We start from the raw sequence: 25,052 nt of genomic DNA, 5'->3' as shown, positions 1-25,052 counted from the left end.
CAAGAGGCAGCTGATCGATGTCTCTCTCTCGTCGATGTTTCTAACTCGCTATCTCTCTCCCTTCCTCTCTGTACAAAATCAATAAAATATATTAAAAAACAAAAACAAAACAAAACAAAAAAAGTTATAGATAGCAACTGGAGGAGCACAGGCAAATTCAACTCTGTTTTCTTCAAAGCATAAGCTCTTAGACCTTTTTAGCCTATGCTACTTCTCAACATTGTTGACTTAAATTCTTCTAAAATTCTATTTCCAACCCTAATTTCTCCTGACCTTGTACATTAGTGTATAAAACTGCCTATTCAACACCTCTACCTTTATATCTAAAAATCATCTCAGGTTTAATATGTTTCAGTAAATGGCACCATCATTTACCCAGTTGTTCCAAGCCTCAAATCTAGCAGGCATTCTTGATTCTTCTATCAAACCCACAGTCAAGCCATCAGCAAATCTGTTGGCTCTACTTTCAAATTATGTATCTGACCACTTCTCTTCTTCATTATCAAATGAAGTACTGATAAGTGTTACTGATTTTTTTTGTAGGTATACAGCAATGGGGGTGGGATGGAAAGAAGGGCTGCTAGTGTTCTTAGCTTACCCCAGTTGTGGCAACAACATAGTTGCTAAGAATCAGAGGACCAAGACCTACGAGAAATGATGTTAAAAGCTTTATTTTGCAAATCCTGTTTATGAAATCTGATTATTTAAAAACTAAAAAAGTGGACAAATTAGTAGAGGCTTATTTACATTGCATAACTTTTCAAATTCAATTTCCCAAGGAAAACTGTATGCTGAACAGTTAGGAATCCCTATCAATAAATTAGTGACTCAGATTTGAAAAGATTTTCAATCTGACCAATCCTTCAAATTATCCAGAGGGAGCTTTTTTTATGACTCTTTTTCCTTTCAAACACTTATATGGAACTCCTGTCCTTATACAAAGATTTAAGTCCACTCTTAATGACATAAATTACCTTACTGTCCCAGCTCCTAACTTGTCTAATATCTTGTAATTTACTCCCTTCTACTCTTTAAGTTCCCCACATTAAAATGCTTTACACTTACTGTGCCTTTGCTTCTGTTATTCCCTGAGGCTCAACCATATTACCTACCTTCTAGCATCCATTAACACTCAGCTCACACAGCACATTTCCAGATAGAGAAGCGCTATCTCTCTGCTTTATTTGGTCCCTGTAGATATTTCAATTATTGCCTGACTTGTGTTGTACTAAAATGCATATCATATATAGTATTTAATACAGGTCATGCATTATAAAGCATTTTTATGGTTGGTATTTTAGGTCACGCAGAGGCTAAGAGGGCAAGTGTTCTGTGGCCTTGGTTAAATCCCTTTCCAAAGGGGATGGGGTACTGTGCCTCCATGAAGATGAGAATATACGTCAAGTCCTTATACAGTGCTCAATTAATTGGTGCTTTTGGGCGGAGTTTAGGAAAAGTTTCTTTAAAATGACGTCACTATAGGCGACTTTAAAACCACTGCCGGTCTGTACCAGTGTACGTAATTGTTACGAAGCGAGTCCCCAAGAGATGAACCACCGGAGCCAATTTGATTAAGCATGCTAGAGTTTATTACAGATTCGAATCTGGGCTCAAACCTTGGCTGACGCAGCAGCCGGCAAACACCCAGGTGAGAGCGCAGATGGAGGGGCAGTCCCTCCTCTTATACCTCTTTTTCCCCACCCCTCCCACCGAAGGTCTGTCACTCCCAGATTGGCCCCTCAGGACAAAGACCTGGCCTTCCTGAGCTATTTCTCAGGTAGTTTACACAACCTGGCCTGTTTTTGCCTCAAGCAGAATGTCTGTTCTGACTTCAAACAGAAGTGCACGATGCTGCTGTTTTGATGACACCAATCTCCTAGCCAGGTCTGGAGGGAGGTCTGCATATCTTACTACAAAGTTAGTTACAACTGACTTTATCTATCTATCTATCTATCTATCTATCTATCTATCTATCTATCTATTTATTTATTTAAACTTTTTCCCCCTGGCCAGGTCTGTCTCCAGAGTCCTTATCTCTTGGGCAGACTGGCCAAATGTCACAGTAATCAAACTACTTAAAATGAGGTTCACCTGTCACAGTTTAGAGGTTCTGCATAAGATTTCCACTCAGTAGCCTGGGTAACAGGAATTTTGATTCAACAGCAGAGATCTTCCCAGAATAACTCTAGAGGGGCGGGATTGTGGGCGGGGGCCGGACCTGCAAAATACACCCCCAGGGCGGTCCTGGGGGCCCTCAAAGTGACGGAGAGCCTACTGCCCCCTCAAATATAGGATCCACTGGTCTCCCCCCAACCAAGCAACCGCTGCTGGAACCGAGGCGACCGTGGCGGTGTCGCGTTCCAAGGGCTAGGCCGGGCCATGGGGTCTCCCCTAATTCTACGCAGGGGCGGAGGGGCGGGCACGGTGACGCCAAGGCTAGTGACGCGAATACGCAGCGCGACGCGATGACGCACGCCCCTTTGTTGGCTCAGTAGAGGTAGCAGCGGCCGTGGAGGTGGCGCTGGGTACTCTTTTCTCTTGGAGGCCGGAGAGGAGCCGCGTCTGACTGAGGCGGGCGGGCGGCCCCCTCGCTCCCTCGCTCCCTCCCTCTCTCCTCCACGACCTCCCCACCGCCGCCAGCCGCCAACCGCCAACTGCCGCGCCCGGGGAGGAGCCGCGGCCCACAGCGGGCCGGAGCCAGGCCTAAGTCCGGACCTCAGCCGGAGCCGGAACGGGAGCCGGGGCCTGGGCGTCCCCGCCCTCTCCCCGCCTTAGGACCAGCGTCTGCCGGGCCCCCGCGCGTCGCGCCATGGACTCAGACGAGGGTTACAACTACGAGTTCGACGAGGACGAAGAGTGCAGCGAGGAGGACAGCGGCGCCGAGGAGGAGGACGAGGACGAGCCAGATGACGATAACCTGGATCTGGGCGAGGTGGAGCTGGTGGAGCCCGGGCTGGGCGTCGGCGGGGAACGGGACGGACTGCTGTGCGGGGAGACGGGCGGCGGCGGCGGTGGCAGCAGCGCTCTCGGGTCCGGCGGCGGCGGCGGCGGCGGCGGCGGCAGTGGCGGTGGCGGGCCGGGGCAAGAGCAGGAAGAGGATTACCGCTACGAGGTGCTCACGGCTGAGCAGATACTGCAACACATGGTGGAATGTATCCGGGAGGTCAACGAGGTCATCCAGGTGAGGGTGGCCGCCGAGCTGGCTTGACCTGCCTGTACCGGGGAGCAGATTCGGACGACCCGCGTGGCCCCGAAGGGCAGGCCTGGGCCTGGTGCGCAGCCCAGCCCGAAGCCTCCCTGTCCTGTCTCCTCCGCTGCCTCTGCTGGGGACAGGGTGTCGAAAGCAGGCGTTTGCTGGTTAGCGGGTGTGGGGAGATGCGTTGGGGGCGGTACTTCCTAGGTCCTGGTATGGCGGAGGCCTCCGGCCGCCTGAGACTTCTCGCGGGCAATTTCTGTCTGTCCCCGTGTCCTTCCTCTGGCCGGAGGAGCGCCTACGGGGGCGGGACGGAGGGTGGTGGTGGTGGTGGTGAAGAGCAGGAAAAATTAGGCTCGTTGGAGGGTTACCCCGGCCTTCAGGCTCACTTGAGCACTTTTGGAAAGAGTTAGACTAGGCCTCAGAGCAGCTTGGTGTACGGTTGCCCCAAGAGGGCATCAGTTAATAAAGAAATGGATCTGTTTGGCAGTCTGAAGTGCAGATTAAAGTTGGGGGAAGGGAACTGTTTCTCGGAAGAGCTGCTGATGGGCCTTCTTTTCCGATGGTGAGACATTTGCTTGCATCTTTTTTTTTTTTTTTTTTTTTTTTTACGTCTTTGCTGTTTGTTTGGGACCTAACTGCTGCTTTCCGCAGTAGTGGTATGACTTACTTGAAGCTGTTGGAAGAGTTACTGCAGATTGCGTACCCAGCCTTGCAAATAAAACAACAAAACGCAATGTTATTGTCTGATACTGGACAAGACTGTTGTGATTTAGAAAGTAGGTTTTTTGCTTCTGGATTCCTTTCTATTTCGTGGTCAGTAAGTTAGGCTTGGTTTAACTTGATAACATTTTTTTGTAACGTCCATTTTTGAATTTTAGAAAATAAGTTTTATTATGAGGGGGCAGGGATAGATAGATTGAAGAATAAAAATGCAGTCTATTCAATGCAACTTTTAGAAAACAAGTTACATGGAAGGAAACTATATATGTGAGCAGCAAGTAACTATTACCTTCTTGTGATGTCAGTCATTACTTTTTTTCCCCTTAAAATCGGTTGGCTAATATTTACTGGCAAGTTAGCAGTATGTTACTGCCTACTTATTGAGTTTGCAGTTAACAGATTTTTACAGTATCATCTAGTAAGCAACACTTTATTTTGAAAATTGAATTATCTATTTAGGCCCATTGGAAGGCAGTGTTTTGAATTATAGTAAATAAAAAATCTGATATCTGTTGCTGTTGCTAAACAGTGTAAATCTCAATCTTTCATATAGATAATGCAGTCTAAGGAGGAGTTTGAAGGGTTGTAGAAGAAAGATAAGTTTTACTGCTCTTTTTCTGATTCACAAAATATGACAGTTGACTTTTTAAGTCACTAAATTGAAATTTTTCTTTTTTTTTTTTTTTTTTGAGGAAACTTTATCAAAAGAATTCAGAGTAAAACGTTGAATTCTGTTTTCATTATTTGCAACTATATAAAATCTGATGTTTCAAACTTGTTACCTAGCTTATGGACATTTCAATTAGCTTTAAAAAACATGGATATTTTATTTTTTTAACTTTTTAACTTATGGTCTATGTTCATGTAGTTAAATATCTTCAACTTTCTCAGCTTTTATGTGTGTTTTAATCACTGAGGTCAAACCTTGCAAGTTCTTTATGGCATTTCTGGAACAGATATATAGGTAATGCACTCCACATCATTCATTCTTTTTTAAATAGAATTCCTGAATATCTAAATATTTATTTCTCGTTAAAAGTTCATATTTAGAAATATCAGTAAATCAAAGGATAGGATTTTTCCCCAGACCATCTTTTCTCCAAATGGCATGCTTACTAAATCTAGACTAGGCTCTGGTTATGTTATAGATTATTTATGTTAATAGATTTAAACTTGAAAAGTTACACAGGTAATATATGCGCACTGTAAGAAAAAACTAGGCAAGAAAGAAACACTCAGGGAGACGCATCAAAATTTATAACTAGTTTTTCCTAGATCCTCTGGGTAAGCTATATAGGTTTTTAATAACAAAATGATACTCTATATGTTTATGTTTACAGTAGGAAAAAAAAACCCTGAATGTATCTCAACTTTCAGTAAATATTTTTCAAGTGCTCACATGATCACAGATTTAAATTAATTTATCTAATCAATCTGTTGTTATTGACCTTCCTTTTTTATTGTTTAATTTCTGGCTTTTATAAACCTCATTAGCAATACCTGTCATAGATTAAATCTTTGAATATTTCCTTAGGATAAATTGATTTACTAAGTCAAAGGATTTGCTTATTTTCAAGACATTTGGAATATTACCATATTACTTTCAGAAAGGTTATGCTAGTTTCCTTCACCAGTTGGTGCTTGATGAGGATAAATGCTCATTTATAAAATTTACTTAAAAAAACAAACTGATGAAGTTGAACTTTTAACATGTTTATTGGGCATTGATGTCTCTTTTGTAATAGTCCTTTGTGTTTGCTCACTTTACCCCTTTTTTGGGATATGTATTTTTTAGTATTTATAAGACCTCTTTATATTCATAGTGGCTTTAATTATCGGTTTGGTTTTTTCAATAAAAAAAAACCTAATGATAGTTTAATGTGACAACAAGCTTATTAAGTTAAAAACCATTGTTTTACTTATTTCAAATTAGAGAGCTTACTGCTAATTCTAAACAATATAAATCTGTCCAGCCAGTGTGGCATAAGTGCACCAAGAGTTCCCTAGCTTAATTCCCAGTTAGGGCACATGCTTGGGTTTCAGGCTTGATCCCAGTGCAGGAAGCAGCCAATCAGTTTTGATCTTCTCTCTCACTGATGTTTCTCTCTCTCCAAAATCAATGAAAACGTATTAAAGCCTTGGCCTGTGTGGTTAGTGCATCAGCCTGTGTGCCAAATAACAGGTTCGATTCTCTGTCAAAGGCACATACCTCAGTTACTGGTTCGCTCCCTGCCCCTGGTCTGTGCCTATGGGACACAACCAGTCCATGTGTCTCTCACATTGATATTTCTCTCTCCCTTTTATTCCCACCCCACCCCCGCTCCTACCCTTCAACTCTCTTTGAAAAGCAATGGGAAAAATATCCTCAGATGAGGATTGACAAAAATATATATTTAAAAAAACATATTGATATTAAATCCCCCCCTCCCCAGTGTTACTTTTCAATATGAAATAGGTGCGTTACTAGTGAATTTGAAAATAAATTTCAGGAGTCTTGACAGTATGGCTCAGTGGTTTACATACAAATATATTTTTTTTTTCCAGGAGGAAATGATTGAAATGTAAAAAGATCATCAAGTTGCTCTTTCCTTGGGAATTTGTTTACTTTTTCTGGGAAAATAGTTTGGCCAACAACAGATATATACTGTTATTTGTGGTTATAAATCAACACTCTCTTCTAAAAAATTTGATTTTTCTGGCTTTCTGTAACTCTTATAGTTTAACTAGAGGCCCATTGTTGGGTATGGTTTACTCCTCTTGAACTTTGTCTTTTTCTAACCAGTCTCTGAGCTAGAAGTTTTAAATTATATTCTTACTGAATCAGAAACTCTGGGGGTAGGGTCCAACAATCTGTTTTAACAAGCAATCCAGGTGATGCTAATGCAAGCTAAAGTTTGAGAACCAATGATTGTAGTTGAAATTTAACCCTTTGCAATCCGCTGTCCCCTCTCAGGGGACATCGGAATTCTAGCATATCACTCGGATGTCCCCTCTCAGGGGGGACATTGCAGTTTATTAGTGATTACGGGGAATTGAGTTAATTCAACGCACGTGTCCGCCGCAAAGTAGCGTCAAGTAGCTGGTAGCCAATGTCCAGAATGGTTCAGAGTGCAAAGGGTTAATGGCAGTGTTTCTTGCTGTAAATTACTGCAGAGGTGGATTAATGATGGAAGCAAGTTGTTTAAGAAACGAATGGAATGAAAATTTTAAGAGCCTGGATAGCACTTACTAGACTAATCATAGAATTGAAGATTTGTCATCATTACTGCTATCCTTCAGACAAGGTGGTCTTTACTCAGTTCTTGCAAGTGTGCAAACCAAACTAGTGATGCCTTACATTTTAGGTTGGATTACTTGGTTTTCTTTCAGTCCTTCCCCCACTGCTAGGGGTTTTATGAGACTTCTGAAGGAGTTCGTGATTTCTTTGAATTTAGATACTCAAAGCTATTAGGTCAGTTAGTTATTTAGTCAAATGCTAAGTGAATAGTAATAAGTATTCAGAAATAAGTATAAAGTATTAAAATAGTAAGTATTCTGGAAGATAGCTAGGATTTCAATGGATAGAAAAGAGGAATAGGAAGTCCTTCTGAGAATTGAGAATGAGGAACATGTCTGGCTAATATGAGGTCAGCCAAAGCAGAAGAATTTATAAATTACTGAAGCTTGGAGGTTTGATACTATGAAGAAAGGTAGGCAGAAGTCACATTAGATTTCTTTTTTTGGATTTGGCCTTTGGTAGCTACATGAATTACTTCTCTTTAGCTCCAAAACTTAGTGACTTAAAAACAACAAACATTTATTAGCTCACAGTTTCTATGGGGTCACGATTCTGAATGCAGCTTAGCTGGGTGCTTCTGGTTCAGAGTCTCTTTTATGAGGCTACAGCCAAGCCAAGACCCTGCAGGTCTCAAGGCTTGATTGGGGGAGATTCACTTCCACTGTCATCTGTGTGGCTATTGGCAGGCCTCAGATTTTCACTGGTTGGTTGTTGGCCAGAGACATCAAATTCCTTGCCACATGGGCTTCTCCATAAAGTAGCTTACAGCACAATAATTTCTTTCTGAGAGAGAGTACCAGTCTTTTTATAACTATTTCAGATGGAAACCAGTCTTTTTATAACTATCTCAGAAGTGATATCCCATCATTTTAACATTTTCTACTTGTAACTAAATTCAGCCCATAATCGAGGGGATTACAAAAATATATAGATACATAGATACAGATGTGGATATCCCAGATATGTATCTGGCTCAATCAAGATGTGAATAGTAAATATGTATACTGTTTATCCAATCTTAGGAAGGCTTAGTAGTTTTGGATTTTTAGTTTGGATTAATCTTAAATATTTGTATTTGGCTTTGCAAAGCATTATCATTACCTTTAAATGATAAGCAGTCCTAATTACCTTTAATTAGCTAAGATTAAAAGAACAGTTTGTAGTCTCTAAGATTTGGCAGGAATTTGAGATTCTCCATTCTACTGATTTTTTTTTTTTAAACTTCAGCTTTTACATGCAGTTGTAAAAAGTAATGCAAAGAGAACCCACATACTTTACTGATTTATCTGCAATGGTAACATCTTGCAAAATTGTAGTATATCACAACCAATATGTTGACATTGATGCAGTCTACTTGAGGATTTTTAAAAATTCAGGCATTTAGGCCCTGGAGTAGGCTCTGTCATTAAACAAAAATCTTACCTTCTCTGGATTATTTTAATGTATATCCAGGGTTGAGAGCCTCTGTTCTTGCCTAATGTCTCTAAAGAATCCTTTCTCTGCTTAAGTACAAATAAGTGATTGAATTATTTTGTGATGTAGCTTATTCCAATTTTTAACTTCTGATTTAAAAAAATGGAATTAAAATATGCTTTCATGTTTACTCATATGCATTATTCTCAGGGTGGCCTGTTGTATGAAAAAAAATGATTTTTAAACATAACTATTGTTTTGAAAGTTTGAAGGAAAAACTTTTCTTTCAAACCCTGCCAAGAACTAGGTTATTTTTGTTTTTAAAACCAAACTCCCTTCATTTCTTTTATGACATGAACCTATATCTTTGATTATGCACATTTCCCTAATCCCGAACTTTTGATATATGTATACCCCTTCGATAATTTTCGTAATGCTGAGTACCCCTCTCATGAGTACTCATGAGAATGTAGAATTAGACGCAGCTAAGTACGGTGCAGTGCATATCCCCACCAAACTCTGGTGCAACTCATATCCCCACCAAACTCTTCCCGTACCCCTGGGGGTACTCGTACCACACTTTGGAAACATCGTGCTTAATCCTTTATTTATACTAGGAGCCCGTTTGCAGAAAGATTCCATGTGCCCGGGGCCAGCATAGCCGCCTCTTTCCCTCTGGCAGCCACCTTGCTTTTGGCTAATCCTCCCTCTTCCTTGTAAGGCTGTCTTCAGTCTTCATCTCTCCCTTCCTCCCTCCCTCAGCGTATGCAAATTAACTGCCATCTTTGTTGGGTTAATTTGCATACTTGCTCTGATTGGCTGTGGACATCGCAAAGTTAGGGTCAATTAGTATTTTTCTCTTTTATTAGTGTAGATTAGATAGATACTGTATCATAGGCAATAACTTCACTAGTATCTTGTCAAAATATATACAGGTCATCCTTTGATCTTGACATTAGGTTTATAAAGAGCTTATTTATTCCCTTTACATGATGTGATAAATAGAAGGATGAGAATTTATTTAGGCTAACATTTGATGACCTCTTATTAGGTGAGAGAATGATCAGAGACTTCTAACCTGGGATAATTGAGACCCATAGAAATAGTAATGGAAATCCTTTTCTTATTTTCAATGTTTTCAAAAGCTGAATAGTATTTAAAAGAAAGCAAAACAAAACTATCCTAGCTAATTAAAATGTGGGGTAAAGTTGAATCTTCAATTTCAAAAAACAGTACATATTCTAAGTAGTATATACGTCATTTTTTCCTAAAATTTTCTCTTCTTCCTAAATTCCCCATTCACCCAGTGATATGTTATCATCTGGCTCGATCTTGAATATAATGTCTCATTCATTGATATATATTGGTGCATAATGTCTCATTCCTTGATATAATTGGTGCAATGATGCCTCATTGGTAGTTTGGTATCTCAAAAGGCAGCTTAAAAAGTTATTTCTGAGCTAACAGCTGCACTGGCAGATTGACTTTTTAGAGTCCTACTTTTTTCATTTTAAAAAACGAGAATGCTAGTATTAAGGCCAAAAGGTTGTGAGGGTATAAATGAGAAATGCCAAATACTGTGCTGGTAGTTTTTCCTATGTAATTTTTAAATTTTATTTTCCTTGATTGATTTTAGAGAGAGAGGAAGGGGGCGGGGGGAGGGGAGGAGAAAAGATACACTTATTTGTTGTTCCACTTATTTATGCATTGATTTGTTGATTCTTGTATGTGCCCTGGCTGGGGATTGAACCATGAAACCTTGATGTATTGGGACAACACTGTAACCAACTGAGCCAGGGCCTCCCATCTAATTTTTTTTAAAAATGTAAACATTGTTCAATAACATTTTTCCTTTTTTGCTATATTCCATTTGGAAGAAGTGTCACAATCAATCTAACACTTAATACATTTTGGCAGAAAGTAGAGCAGATAATGAAGTAGTAGGTAACATTTCATTAGTACTAAGACTAGGGGTGGGGAATGTCCCGTACACAGGCTGAATAAGGACCTCAAAATCATTTGATCTGGCTCTGCCAAGGCATTAGGGCGTGAGTTAATGAAATGTTTAATCAAATATAGCAGGATAATTTTTAAGTTGTTGATTCTATATGGCCTGTGTATGATGCTATAAATATCTAAATGGCCCTTGGCAGAAAAAAGCTTCCTCGCCCCAGGTTTATATAAAGTGCTGGGGGTGGGAGCAGGAGAGTAAATTAAGTGCCAGGAACTATATGCAAATAATAGCTTATATAAGGGTCACCATATATTCAGAGGCCTTAAAGGGCTTGTCTTCTAAGAATTTAAACACTTTTTTTCTTGCCATCTTATACTACCTACCTTATGTTAGTATTATCTAGAAGTCATAAAAAGTTTATTAGTGCCATAAAAATATCTTGTCTATCTCCCTTTACCATACAGCAAGCATGTCAGACTCGCTGCTGGACAAAGAAACTAAGGCAGCAAGATTTTACTAGGTGTACCCTTTAATAATTTGAAGAGAAACATCAAAAGAGCTTTATTCAAAGTAATGTCCATCGCTAGCTACATATTCTCCCCATCTTTCAGATAATTTGTGGATAACATCCCAATAGAACTTTTCTTTTTTTCTCTTTAAAAAAATTTTTTTATTGATTTTTTTACAGAGAGAAAGAGAGAGGGATAGAGAGTTAGAAACATCAATGAGAGAGAATCATCCATCAGCTGCCTCTTGCACACACCCTACTGGGGATGTGCCCGCAACCAAGGTACATGCCCTTGACTGGAATCGAACCTGGGACTCTTCAGTCTGCAGGTCGATGCTCTATCCACTGAGCCAAACCGGTTTCGGCAGAACTTTTCTTGTTTTGAGGCAAACCATTCAAACAATTTTCCACTTTGTACATTTTGAAGTATTGCTCAGAAAGTGTGTATGGGAATTGAACCTGGGACCTTTGAGTCCGCAGATCGACGCTCTATCCACTGAGCCAAACCGGTTTTGGCTGCCTCCTGGTTTTAGGTGGACACTCAACCACTGAGCCACGTCAGCTGGGCTAGAATGCACTTTTGAACTTGGATTTTAGCTAGAAAGTATGACATCTTAAAGATTAGAATAAGTAATCTGCCTGAAATTTGGCAGAATAACAGGCTGAAGGGAGAAAAAGACCTTATTTCATTTTTATGTAAGGGGAAACATAGATATAGACGTAAGTGGTAAATTGAAGTTAGAGAAACTGAGAAATGGGTTTGTTAGACAGCAAGCAGGAGGTCATTGAAACTGGTCCTTTTTACTATTAAAAGTACAAGCTCTTTTTGCTATACCAAACTTTTTCCAGACTTTAGTTGGACTTTTTGACTAAGCCAAATTTTTGTGCTTGTTTTCTCTGTTTGTATACTGAAAACAATACTAAAATTATCTTTCGTTGTAGTTAATTGACTCTGATTTTAGATTAGTTATATTAGAAAATTTATATTAGCTCTCTATTGTTACACAACAAATTACTCCAACAAGTGGGTTGCTGAGGCTAAAAACACATATTTATTGTCTCATACTTTGAATGGTTTAGCTTAGTGGTCTGGCCACAGAGTCTTTGAGTAGGTTGTAGTCATCCTATCAGCTTAGGCTGCATTTGTCTAAGGCTTGGTTTGGGCTGAAGAATGAACTGCTTTCAAGATGGCTCACTCACATGGCTGTTGATAGGAGACTATAGTTCTTTCTCACCTGGGTTTCTCCTTAGGGGTACTTGCGTGTTCCTCACTACATGTTAGCTGGCTTCTCACAGAAGTATCAAAGAAAGCCAGACAGATGCAATACTGTTTTTTTTATGACCTAGCTTGGAAGTCATGCATTGTGACTCCTGCATTGTCCTTTTGGCCACACTAGTCAGCCCTGGGCTATACAGCACTGGACTACTGAAAGGAGGGGACTACACAGATATCAGGAGGCCAGGATCATTTGGGACTATTTTGGAGGCTGGCTACTACAGATACCATGTGAAGGGAAGGGTAAGATAAAGGGATATGGATGCGAGGCAAGATTTTAGTTCCAGGATTATGAGATTTTTTTTAATGCTGTTATGCTTAATGAGGAATCAAAAGTGAACTTGAAAGCCCTCCAAACCGAGTGTAAGACAGCTTCCTTTTTTAAGAAATAGTTTTTAGAAAGAGAGGAAGGGAGAGGAATAGAGAGATAGAAGCATCTATGAGAAAGAAACATCAATCACCTGCCTTCTGCATGCTTCCTATTGGAGACTGAGCCCTGACTGGGAATCAAACCAAATTTTCTTGGTTCATTGTTAACGCTCAACCACTAAGCAACACTGGCTGGGCAAGGCAGCTTTCTTTTGCATCGTTCAGTAAGTTTACCAAAATCAGTATTTAAAAATTTCTTGCATATGTGAGATTTTATAAAGTATTTTATAAAGCTGTGGAGAACATAATAGTCACTTTGTTTAATTTATATGTGATAAATTACATAAAACTCTTGTACCTTATAGTATAGGACTAAAGACTAGTTCCATCTATGATGCTAAACGTGTGACCTTAGTAAGTCAGTAGTCTGAATCTGTTCTTACAGAATAAACTTACTTTGATTTAATGACTTTCAAAGTTCTTTTCCATTTATAAAATTCAAACTGTGATAGAAGATAATTGTGAATGTTTTCAAGATAAGCTAAAAAAAAAACCAAAGCCTTTTTTTCTTCTAATATAAATGCCATTGTCTATCTTGATCCTCTTGGTTTTTACTATTCCTAAAACCACTGTACATCTTCCTATCGCCATGTTCTACTAAATCTGTACTCAACCATTATAGCTATATGCCACCTTTGGTACATGGGGTTGGTAGTAGAAGTACAGAGATAAGTGGAGAACATTCCTTTCCTTTCCAGGGCTCCTACTCTAGGTAGGGCAGTCATGTAAAGAAATATTTGATTATAAAGTCAATAAATAACTCAGGACCCAGCCTACCTTTACTCATGTATAGCCTCTCTATTATTTCCTGTTTCTGAACTTGCCTTGGCCTGGTTTTCAAAGGAGAGGATCTTAGTATATACACTGCCATTACTCATAAGTTCCATATACTAGTTTGACTTCAGAAGTTTTATTCTTACAGTCATCCCTGGTGTGTTTATCTTCTGTTGAGTGTTGGTCCCTCTTTGCTGCTTGTTAAACAACTATTTAGTAAAGAAGGAAAATATTGGCCTATGTATTAATTAGAGTCTTGTTAGAAGCTGTTAGAAGTTAGTAGAAGGCTCTCATTGGCAAAATCAGAAAAATCAAAAGAACATGAAAAGGGTGATATTGATAGAAAATGGAGCCTTGTACGTAGTATAGTATAGTCACCACAAATTTTCCAGGAAATGCTGAATATCTTTTTTTCATACAGGATGGTCATCTATTTAGTGTCAGAAATGTTCATACTTGGTTTACACATATGTCCTGAGAAAGCTTACCAGATCTTTAACCATTCTTCTTAAGCAGTGGGGTGGGAATTAGATAGGAAATGGTGTTTATTAGGAGTCTATTAAGCATCTAGGTCTGAGCCTAGAAGTCCCAATCCAATAACTACTAGGCTATAAGAGAATGCAGATTTGGATAAAAGATTCTTTAGTATAATAGATCAGGCTTTTCATAATTCAACTCCTATCTACCTTATCTACCATTTCTTCACTTTCATCTTGGCATAGCAAAATAATGATATTCTCTGTGGAATTTTTCTCTATGCCTTTTTCTTCCTTTTTCTTCACTTCAAATGCTTTTCCCTTGATAAATTCATTCATGTTCAAAATGCACCTTAAACATCATTTCTTTTTTTTTCTTTTTTTTTATAATATATTTTATTGATTTTGTACAGAGAGGAAGGGAGAGAGATAGAGAGTTAGAAACATCGATGAGAGAGAGTCATCGATCAGTTGCCTCTTGCACACCCCCTACCGGGGATATGCCCGCAACCAAGGTACATGCCCTTGACCGGAATCGAACCCGGGTCCCTTCAGTCCCCAAGCCGACGCTCTATCCATTGAGCTAAACCGGTCCCGGCTAAACATCATTTCTTGAAAGCTCTTATCTAATGAGTCTGTTTTGAGGATTAGACTGTTGGGTGTCCAAGAAATGGGTGGGGTGGGAGTGACTGGATAAAAAAGATGAAGTGATTGGATAAAGAGCATATATGAATACTCCAGGAACAAGGAGAGGAGTGTGGTGAAGGCCAAAGGGAGGGGAAGGCGAAATGAGCAAAGGGGATGAAAATGGGGACATTTTCAATAACAACAACATTGAAATAATATATATATATTTTGAAATAATATTTTTAATGTTATATGCTTTTATTGATTTTTACAATAGGAAGAGAGGAAGAGGAACATCAATGTTAAAGGGAAATAGATTGCTTGCCTTCTACATGCACTTCTACTGAGGATGGAGCCCATAAATCTGGCATGTGCCCTGACTGAGAATTGAGACAGTGACCTTTTGCTGCACAGGACAACACTCAACCAATAGTTGCCAGGGCAAAATTATTTTTAATTAAAAAAAAGTAAAAAGCTATTATCTCTATGATTTAGTCTTCCACTACATAGACTAAAATCCTTAAGGGTAGGATCAGTATTTTGGTATTGCCATTGACCAGCACAGTTCCTGGAAAATATCTCAATAGTTGACAAACAGACTTTGAATAGTCAAAATTAAATATGAATGAGTTTTCTTATTGATTTTGTTATTGACAAAAATCTTGGTATACTATCCCTATTTTTATTATTTGTGAGTTGTTCACATTCTTCTCTTGACTTCACTGAATTAACTCTTCTTACATTCTCTAATATACTGTTTTTTGCTCTTAACCAGTTATTTAAAGAATGTAAGTCATCACAACTATTTTCTGAAGTAGATTGTATTTTTACTATTTTATGGATAAGGATATTGAGACTAAGAGGAATTAAATAACTTTCTCAGGCTTTCATAGCTGGAGTCAGATCTCGGTATTTTATATCATTAAATATAAATAAACCATAAGTGAATGTTGCTGTCTTTTGTGCTGGGTAATTTTTTTTTTTAAATCAATCTTTATTGTTCATATTATTACAAAGGTTCCTCATTTCTTCCCCCCTCCACCAGGTTCCCACCCCACCCTCTGCCCCCTCCCCATCCCCCATTGTCCTCATCCATAGGTGCACAGTTTATGCTCAGTCTCTTCCTCCCTCCCTTTCCCCGATAGTAAATCCCTTTTCAGATAGTAAATCTGTTACTTAGCATTTTCTCATATCAATAATACCTCCACATGCCCAATGATACACTTCACACAAAAGACATTTCCAAATAGGTCAACCAGCCTCATCCAGGCCCCACCCAAGGCACTCACAGATCAACACCCCAGCGCTATACTAACTCAACACATCCAGATCTAAGCCTTCATCACTTGATTCAGCAGACCCTCAAGTTCCCGCAAAAGTTTCTAGCTATGTCTGAGAGGCAGCCATGTCTGAGAGGCAGCCGTGGGGCAGGGGCAGGCGAGGAGCGAGCTGTTCTGGGCCTGGCTGCTCCGGGCCTGGCCTCTGTTGCTCTGGTTCATTCCACAACCAGCTGCTCCGGGTCTGGTCACTGCCGCTCCTGACCTAGTTGCTCTGGACTTGGCTGTTGCTGCTCCAGGCCTGGCCGCACCTGACCCGGCTGCTCTTGGCCCGGTTGGTCCGGGCCCAGCCGCTCCGGGCCTGGCCGGACCAGACCCGGCTGCTCCGGGCCTGGATGCTTGTGCTGGGTAATTTTTGTTTGACTCTCAGATCCATTCTCCCTTTTTCCATCCAGCTATATATCACAAGGAGATTGACTTGTGTAGACTGAGACATTGGGCTTTGTCTTGTGACTTCATTGCTGTGACCTATGAATCCAAATAATAAGAGTGGAATAGAATAAGAAGGCCACATTTAAACTTTAGAGCCTACATATGTACCATCCTCAAGAAAATTTCAAATCACAATGGCTATTACAACATTCACTATTTTTTAATTCAATGTAAGCATTCAAAAACAACAAAGTATTAACATAAAATAATTCTACTACTTGACTTCTGTTATAATATGTATGTGTGTGTATATATATATATATATATATATATATATATATATATATATTAATGTAATATTTGTCTGAGAGAAGAATCTATAGATTCTAGAAGAATAACCAGTGGTGCTCAGTGGTAGGAGCATCAGACTGCCCACCACTAGGAATCAAACCTGACTGCTTCATCTTTGATTCCCAATGAAGGACATGTACCAGGTTGCAGGTTCGATTCCTGGCACTTGCAGGAAGCATCCAATCACTGTGTCTCTCTCACATTAATATTTTTCTCCCTCTCCTCCACACCTTCCACTTTTTTTTAAAAAAAAGTACTTGAAAGTATTTTTAAAATACTTTTAAAGTATTTCTTTTAACTTAATAAATCTTTATTGTTCAGATTATTACAAGTGTTCTTCTCCCCCCACCCCCCCCATAGCTCCTTTCCACCTGGTTCCTACCCCACCCTCTGTCTTTACTCCCAACCTCCACTGTCCTCATCCATAGGTGTATGATTTTTGTCCAGACTCTCCCTGTACCCCTCACACCCATTCCCCCCCCCCCCCCCCCCCCAAGAATTGTCAGTTCACTCCCTTTCTATGACCCTGGTTCTATTGGTTCACCAGTTTATTCTGTTCATCAAATTTTTTAATTCATTTGATTTTTAGAATCACTTGTTGATAGATATGTATTTGTTGTTCATAATGTTTATCTTTACTTTTTTCTTCTTCTTCTTAAAGAATAGTTTTCAGCATTTCATATAATACTGGTTTGGTGATGATGAACTCCTTTAGCTTTTTCTTATCTGTGAAGCTCTTTATCTGACCTTCAATTCTGAATGATAGCTGTAGAGTAATCTTGGCTGTAGGTTCTTGCTATTCATCACTTTGAATATTTCTTGCCACTCCCATCTGGCCTGCATAGTTTCTGTTGAGAAATCACCTGACAATCGTATGGGTGCTCCCTTATAGGAAACTTTTTCTCTTGCTGCTTGTAAGATATTCTCTCTTTCTCTCTCTTGCTCTTGGCATTTTAATTATGATGTGTCTTGGTGTGGTCCTCTTTGGATTCCTTTTGTTTGGGGTTCTGTGCGCTTCTTGGACTTGTAAGTCTATTTCTTTCACCAGGTGGGGGAAGTTTTTGGTCATTATTCTTTCAAATAGGTTTTCAATATTTTGCTCTCTCTCTTCTTCTGGCACCCCCATAATTCTTATGTTAAATACACTTGAAGTTGTCCCAGAGGCTCCTTACGTTATCTTCATATTTTTGGATTCTTTTTTCTTTTTGCCTTTCTGGTTGAGTATTTTTTGCTTCTTTGTATTTTTAAATCTTTGACTTGATTTTTGTGATCCTCTAGTCTGCTGTTGGATCTCTGTATAATATTTTTTATTTCAGTCCATATATGCTTAATTTCTAGTCGGTCCTTTTTCACATCTTTAAGGGTCTCACTAAATTTATTAGCCTTTTCTAGAAAATTCTTGAAAAACCTTATACCTGTGGTTTTGAACTCTATATCCAGTTTTTTGTTTTCCTCCACTTTTTCATTTGTGATCTGTTTCTTTGTCTCCGCATTTTGACTACTTCCCTGAGTTGATAGAGTGGGTTTGTGTGCTAGGTGTCCTATAGGGCCCAGTGGCTCAGCCTCCCCAGTTACCTGATGTGGACACTCTTGGTGCACCCCTTTGTGGGCTCTGTACACAGTCTTGGGTAGTTAAGCCTTGATTGTTGATATTACTGGGAGGAATTGACATCCAGACCAATTGGCTGTATCAGCTGTGTCTACAATGGGAGAACTTCTGTGCTGGAGACACCCTTATGAAACAAAACTTGCAAAAGCCTCTGTGCTCCCTTTGGATGGGGCAGAATCTCGGGGCAGAGCAGACAGCATTGGTTTCTTGTCAGTCCTTTCCTAATAGGCCCCTGTGTCTCAGTATCCTGTGGTAATCACTATAAGCACCTGTGAGAGAAAGCCACCCTCGAGTTCCACCTGTTGCCAGACAGTCCAGTTTCTCCCCAAATGGGTCCCCAAAGTCTCGCCCAGAACTGGAGTTCAGCGCAGTCGGGAGCTTTTGCCTCCCTCCAGCTTGAGAAAGCCAGCTGCACACTCAGTTGCCAGTCTTCTCTGTGTGCACACCTCAGTACCTCTGCCTCCTGCAGCTCCTCTGAGTCTCAATGTGCTTTTCTCTTTCCTTCTTGTTGTAGAATTTCCACTCAGCCAGTCTTTCTGTGGTTCTGGATGCTGTCTGTTTTGTCTTTTAGTTACAGTTTTGAAATTGTTCGAAGCAGCAGTTTAGGTGTTTATCTATGCGGCCATCTTGGTTTCTCCCACACCTTCCACTTTCTAAAAATCAATGAAAATATTCTTGGTTGAGGTTGAACAACAACAACAAAAAGAATAGCATTGTGAAATTGTGGAAGTGCAAGATAACAAATGCTGGATATGTTAAGGTGAGAATAGCTGACTTATTTTCCTAAATAATGAGAAAATTGTTCTTTTGTGAAGTTCCCATGGGAGCTTACTATTATTAGGAGCCCTGTGTGTGAAATTTGCACAACCCTGCCCTGCGTTGACTCTCAAACCTCTTCATTGGGAGCTCCACCATGCCTGGCCCAGCCCCAGAACCTCTGGCTGCTTCAAGGCTCGCCCTGATTCCGCCTTATCCGGGCACCTCCCCGCTTCCACCCTGTGTCTGGAGCAATGTCATGGCTCTGGAGGAGAGCATGGAAGCCTCCGACCTGCTGCACTGTGCTCCTTCCCCTGGCAGGTGGGTGGCAGGGTGCTCTGAGTGCAAGTGGTGGATGGTAAAAGACTAGTAAGGGGTGCGCTACAAGCCCTTATCCCACCATCCTGGCAAGGGATGGTCCTTTTCCAGTTGCGGCCTCGCTTCTGCCCCATCTCCGGAGCAACTCCCCGCCGTGCACACACAGGCAGCCTCTTGTGATCTGTCGTAACATTATGGAGTAACACAATTGCATATAACTCTATTATTATTTAGGATACCATTTAAACTCAAATATAAGGAAATGCCTTTACCATTTAACCTACTCTTCATTACCTCAGTTCTTATGAAACAAAATCTTAGAGTGAGCCTGAGATTGTTATTTAATATAGGAATAATATTTCTTTGAAAAGAAAGTGTAAATAGTCACCAGTTTGACTTTTTAAAAGTAGTAATTTGGTTTCATTGGCCTTAAACTTTGTCTCTGATTTCTATAATTGTCTTAATTCATATTGCATTAATATCTGTGTCCTTGGGATATATAATTGTCTGAAGCTTGACTTAAATTTTTGCATTCTACCCAGCTATAAAGCCAGCAGAGTGAAAATAGGACTTTAGAACTCACAGAAATCCTGTAGTCATTCTTAAGAATGAAAGTAAAGCATTTAAACAATAGTTAAAGAATTAAGGATGAGAGTAAACTTTTCTAATCTTTGTTTCATATCGGAGTCAACACAGTTTTTCAGATTAACATGTATGAAAGGGATTTTAAAGGATCTCCTGGCCAACTACTTACCAAGTATTTTTGTCCTGTTAAGTGGTCCCTAAACCTATTCTTAAAACCTCTGCAGTGGTTTAAAACCTCACAGCTGCTTGTAGAAGTGAGTGCATTTCATATTTAATAGCTCTGATTTTTAAGTTCTTCCATATAGTAATATCTGTTTATCTGTAGCTTTTTTCTTGAACCTGCCTAGTTTTAACCTTTGTTCATGGTAGCCTTTCTAAAATTATAAAAGGTCTAACATCACGGTGGCACATGTGCACCCTGTTCAGTTAAATAAACACCAGACAAGGCGAAGCATGTTCGTTAATATCCTCACTGCAGACACTGGCAGGTTTTGCAATAACAAGTGAATTGGTGACTAATCTTGATGTTATAGTTTTGTTAATAATTTTGGGGTTTTTGAGTTCTCTATATTTCTGATTCTGCATTTATAAAAATAAAAGTCATTGCTAAACAGTGTTAATGAATTAGCTCTGAATAAAATATTTCTGCTACTTTTATTAAGTTTCTGGGTCAGTTTAAGTGAAGAATATCCTGAAATGTCTTATCTTGGTGAATCAGAATTTTCTTCTTTCTTTGTAACCAAAACAAAGAATTAAGTTGAACTCTCTCATTAACTTTTTAAAAAAATCTTTACAGATGAAAGTATTTTATATGCGCCCCCGTTTCTCCCATTGACCTTCTAACCCGCCTCCAGCCCCACCCTAGGCAATAACTTCTGAGTTTAAAAAAAGGAAGTTTTAAACAGCCTTCTTCTCCTTATTTTTAGGCATCATTTAAAAATATATATACCCTGTTTCCCCAAAAATAAGACAGTGTCTTATATTAATTTTTGCTCCCAAAGATGTGCTAGGTCTTATTTTCAGGGGATGTCTTATTTTTCCATGAAGAAGAATACGGTACACATTTATTGTTAAATGAAAATAAAGGAAATTTATTACCTGTATACGGTACGGTAGTACGGTAGTTGTCAACACAAACCAGACAAACTGTGAGTCCTGCAGTATCAAGAATTTACTCATTTATTCAATGACAATCATGTCATCATCTTCTGGAACATCATCATAACAATCCAATTCCTGAATTTCCTGGTGAATTTCTTGTGACTCCATTTCTTTCAGAATCAGTGGACCAAATCTCTCATGTTTAGCAATAGCACTGTCTTTAAATGAGTACTTCTTGTCAAGGTAGCCTGCTTGCAGTGCATTTGCAATGCAACTGTCAGTGATTTTCTCCCATGAATTCTTCACCCAATTCACAACTTCTTGCAGTTTAGGTTTCACAAAGTTTCTGAGACACAGCCTGGGGGGGGGGGGGGAGGAGGGGGGTTTATTTTCTGGAGATGCCTTATATTTCACTCAGAAGGAAACCTGTAAGTAGGTCTTATTTTCGGAGGATGTCTTATTTTTGGGGAAACATGGTATATATGTTTATTGATTTCAGAGAGGAAGGGAGGAGAGAGGGATAGAAAGAAACATCAATGGTGAGAGAGAATCATTGATTGGCTGCCTCCTGCATGCTCCTCCACTGGGGATTGAGCCCACAACCCAGGCTTGTGCCCTTGGCCTGAATTGAACCTAGGACCCTTCCGTTCTCAGGCTGACACTTTATCCACTGAGCCAAGCTGCCTAGGGCTAGGCATTTTTTAAAAATAATTCTTTATTGTTGAAAGCATTACATATGTCCCCCTTCTCCCTTCCCTCCCCCCCCATTGAACCCTTCCAGCTGCCAGTGAAACAGCCTTAGTAGTCTAACACTGTTGATAAAATTTTTCTAGAATTTTAAAAATTTGTTTATGTATAATTTTTTGGGCTCAAATTTCAAAATACAAAAAATTAAAAATTAAAAATATGTTAACTACTTGGTTCCCTTCCTTAGAGGCAACCACTGTTATGCTCATTCTTTGTTGTTGTTTTTTGTGTGTATTTTTTTTTCTCACTCAAGGATATGCCTGGGTTGCAGGCTCAATCCCCGATAGGGGGTATGTATATGCAGGAGGCAGCCCATTGGTGTTTCTCACATCGATATTTCTCTCTCTCTCCTCCTCTAAAAATCAGTAAACTAAACTAAAAGAAAAAAAAGATCCTAAATATATTGAAATTATTTTATGAATTTCTAAGGATAATGGGTTCCTAAAAATAATGCTTTAGTTTAATTTGGAACAATATATAACTTGAATACTTAACTTGATTGTGGTGGTGTTGTTTTTTTATGTGAGTTTTTTACTGACAAATATTTCTCTAGCTGCTACACTATGCTGGAGGAATAGAGATACTGGACAACTCTTTAAGGAGGCATCTGTATATATAAAAGTTTAATATGCAAAGTGTCCCCTTGGGAGTTTGACCGTGATGTGCGCTGACCACCAGGGGACGGCACAGAATGAAGGAAAACCATGGCCTGCAGCTGAAAGGCCCGATTGGCCCCGTTCGCAGTAGGCCTCATACTATGTCATGTCTTTTATTTGAAAGGTCCAGAATAGGCAAATTCATAGAGACAAAAAGTAAGTCAGTGATTGTCAGAGAGGCTGGGTTGGATAATGAGTGGCTGCTAATGGTATGAGTTTCTATTTGGGGAGATAAAATATTCTAAAATTAATGGGTGACACAACTGTGTGTCACAACTCTGAATATATGAATTATATCTGAATAAGTTGTTATAGGAAAATATTCATATATGTACCACATTCAGATTTCTTTCCCAGTTTTGTCCAGTAATGTCTTTTAGAGCTTTTCTTCTTCCAGTCTAGAATTTAATTAAGGATCATACATTATGTTTGATTATCATGTCTCATTACCTGCTCATGTTTTTGCGAGGCTACAATAAGAAATGTATGATTAGATCCCCTGGAAGCAAAAGGGGAAACATTTCCCCTCAGTCTTCCTTAAATATCAGACATGGATCTATATTATTTTAGATGCATACAAAATAAAACATTTGATTAAATTAAAATGGCTTTTATATGCATGTAAGCTTTTGATAAAGCTTAAGCCATGTCAGCATTTTTAGATGTTAAAGTGTTTTTAAAAAATAATTTAGAAGCTACTTGAATATTCATTTGAATGAATTTGAGGTAACAGGACTCTATATAACTTTTAAAGATATAATTAAAGTTTTTTTTCAAATTATAAGAGAAAGTTTATTAGAAAGTCACAAAGGTAGAAAAAAGTGAGCCAGCTGGGTTGCATGTGTGCAGGAAGCAACTCACAGAGGCAAAAGAATGGTCTGAAGCTTAGAGAAAAGAAAGCAGAGGTAACACAACCTAGGGGAAATTGAGGGGGAAAGACATAGGCTTGCTCCAGAGGGAGAAAACACATCCTGGGGAAAGAAAGGGGTGGAGAAAATTCCTAGGAGTGCTCAAGAGAGGGAATAGCTGGAGTAATTTTGTGTATGTTTTACTTATCTTGGTAATTGACCTGAATGGCACCATTATATATTCTTTTAAGACCCCAAAATTATCTTATGTAGATATGGTGCTAGCAACCGTTTTACATAGAAAAATGGAGAATGGTAAAATGCTGAAATAAGACTTTTATTTAGTGATTTCAAGTGTACTCTAATCACACCTTGGCAGCATAGTAGAAAATTTATGCATGTAATAATTGCCATTTTAATTTTGGTAGACAAAGTCTTTGGATATGATAGTTTCTTGTATATGAAAAGAGCAATATCTGTTTGAAGAAATTGCATGGCATGGTTACAGAAGTGCCAGTAACTATTGATGGTATTAAAAATACTTATTTTGCCTGTTGCATTGGTATTCATTCTTCTTGAAAGAAGGGAAATATGAAAATCAAGAATAGTTTATTTGGGTATATGCCTGGGAGGGTTGCAGACATGAAGCAGGTATTTTACTATAGATATAGATAGAAATGTTTTTTTCTCGTTTTCCCCTCCCCCTTATATACCTTGATTTTAATTTTTATCAAGTCTGTCTGTCTGGCCTTTGCCGCTGTGGCCCATTGATCTGTCCATCTGTCTGTTACAGTGCATATTGGGTACTTCCAGAAGTATGAATTCAGTGATGCAAAGGACAGGCGGGCTGCAGCAGCAAAGGTAGGACAGAATCATTCCAAAGAAAAGTCACTAAAGGACCATTAAACACATATACGCACGCATATATTGGCAGCAAGTACCTCATTTTATACTGTTTAGCCTATAAATCTTTATGGAAAGCCTGTTCTGACATAACAGATTTAATAATGCATTTATAAGGACACAGTTTAATTTTTCTTTTAAACTAGAAGCTTACCTTGGCACTTAACAAAATAAAGTGGTGCAAACAGTTGAAGAAAACAAAATGAAAGGCTTATATTATAAGGTGTGAAGTGTTAGGTTGATTATTTATATTACTTTAGTATTGGTTGTAAAGTGAGGAATTACAGGGATAGCTGAATGATATTTGCATCATTTTCTTTGCTATTAGACTTCTAAAATGAAGGGGCTTTTTTCAAATAAGTTAATACAGTGCTTCTCAAAATTTCCTAAACAAAAAGACAGATAAAAGTTTTTTATTTGGTTTTCATAGAAGATTGCTGGGTTTTCAAAATTACTGTAAAACCTAAGATCTTAAGTATCCACAACCTAAATTCTGACCCAAAAGGCTGATGTTAGTAGTTAACACTTTAAACAGGCTTTTTTTTTTTTTTTTTTAAGGTATTTGTTTATAGAGAGAGGAAGGGAAGGGAGAAAGAGAAACATGTGAGAGCAAAACATCTGCTGCCTCCTGTACGCACCCTACTGGTGATCAAGCCTGCAACCAGCCTGCAATCCTGATGCCCAACCGAGTTACACTGGCAAGGGCAGTAGTTATCACTTGAATAAACTATATACTATAGTGAGGCGATCTACTTTACTTCTTGAACGTGGAAACATTTTGAAGTGAAGTTTCATGGTATATCATAGTAGAGAGAGGCA

At 39.1% G+C, this 25,052-nt stretch overlaps 1 protein-coding gene across 6 annotated transcripts in view; it reads left to right on the top strand.

Annotated features, from left to right (window-relative positions):
* The first annotated feature begins 2,393 nt into the window (after positions 1–2,393).
* The window catches only part of ARIH1 (ariadne RBR E3 ubiquitin protein ligase 1), a 142,485-nt gene continuing 119,826 nt past the window's right edge, over positions 2,394–25,052 (top strand). For 2 of the 6 annotated variants that reach the window (XM_036456759.2, XM_045587212.1), the window contains exon 1: positions 2,395–3,181. In XM_036456759.2, the coding sequence (XP_036312652.1) occupies positions 2,810–3,181 (372 nt within the window). In that variant the 5' untranslated portion in view covers positions 2,395–2,809. Of the gene's footprint in view, positions 3,182–24,123; positions 24,192–25,052 lie in introns of all 6 variants that reach the window. The other 4 variants (XM_036456765.2, XM_045587221.1, XM_036456750.2 and 1 more) reach the window with 4 other exon arrangements.

Source organism: Pipistrellus kuhlii, unplaced genomic scaffold (genome assembly GCF_014108245.1).
Source record: "Pipistrellus kuhlii isolate mPipKuh1 unplaced genomic scaffold, mPipKuh1.p scaffold_m20_p_1, whole genome shotgun sequence".
Lineage (NCBI taxonomy): Eukaryota > Metazoa > Chordata > Mammalia > Chiroptera > Vespertilionidae > Pipistrellus > Pipistrellus kuhlii.
Note: the sequence above shows the minus strand (reverse complement) of the source record. Positions and strands in the feature narration are given on the sequence as shown.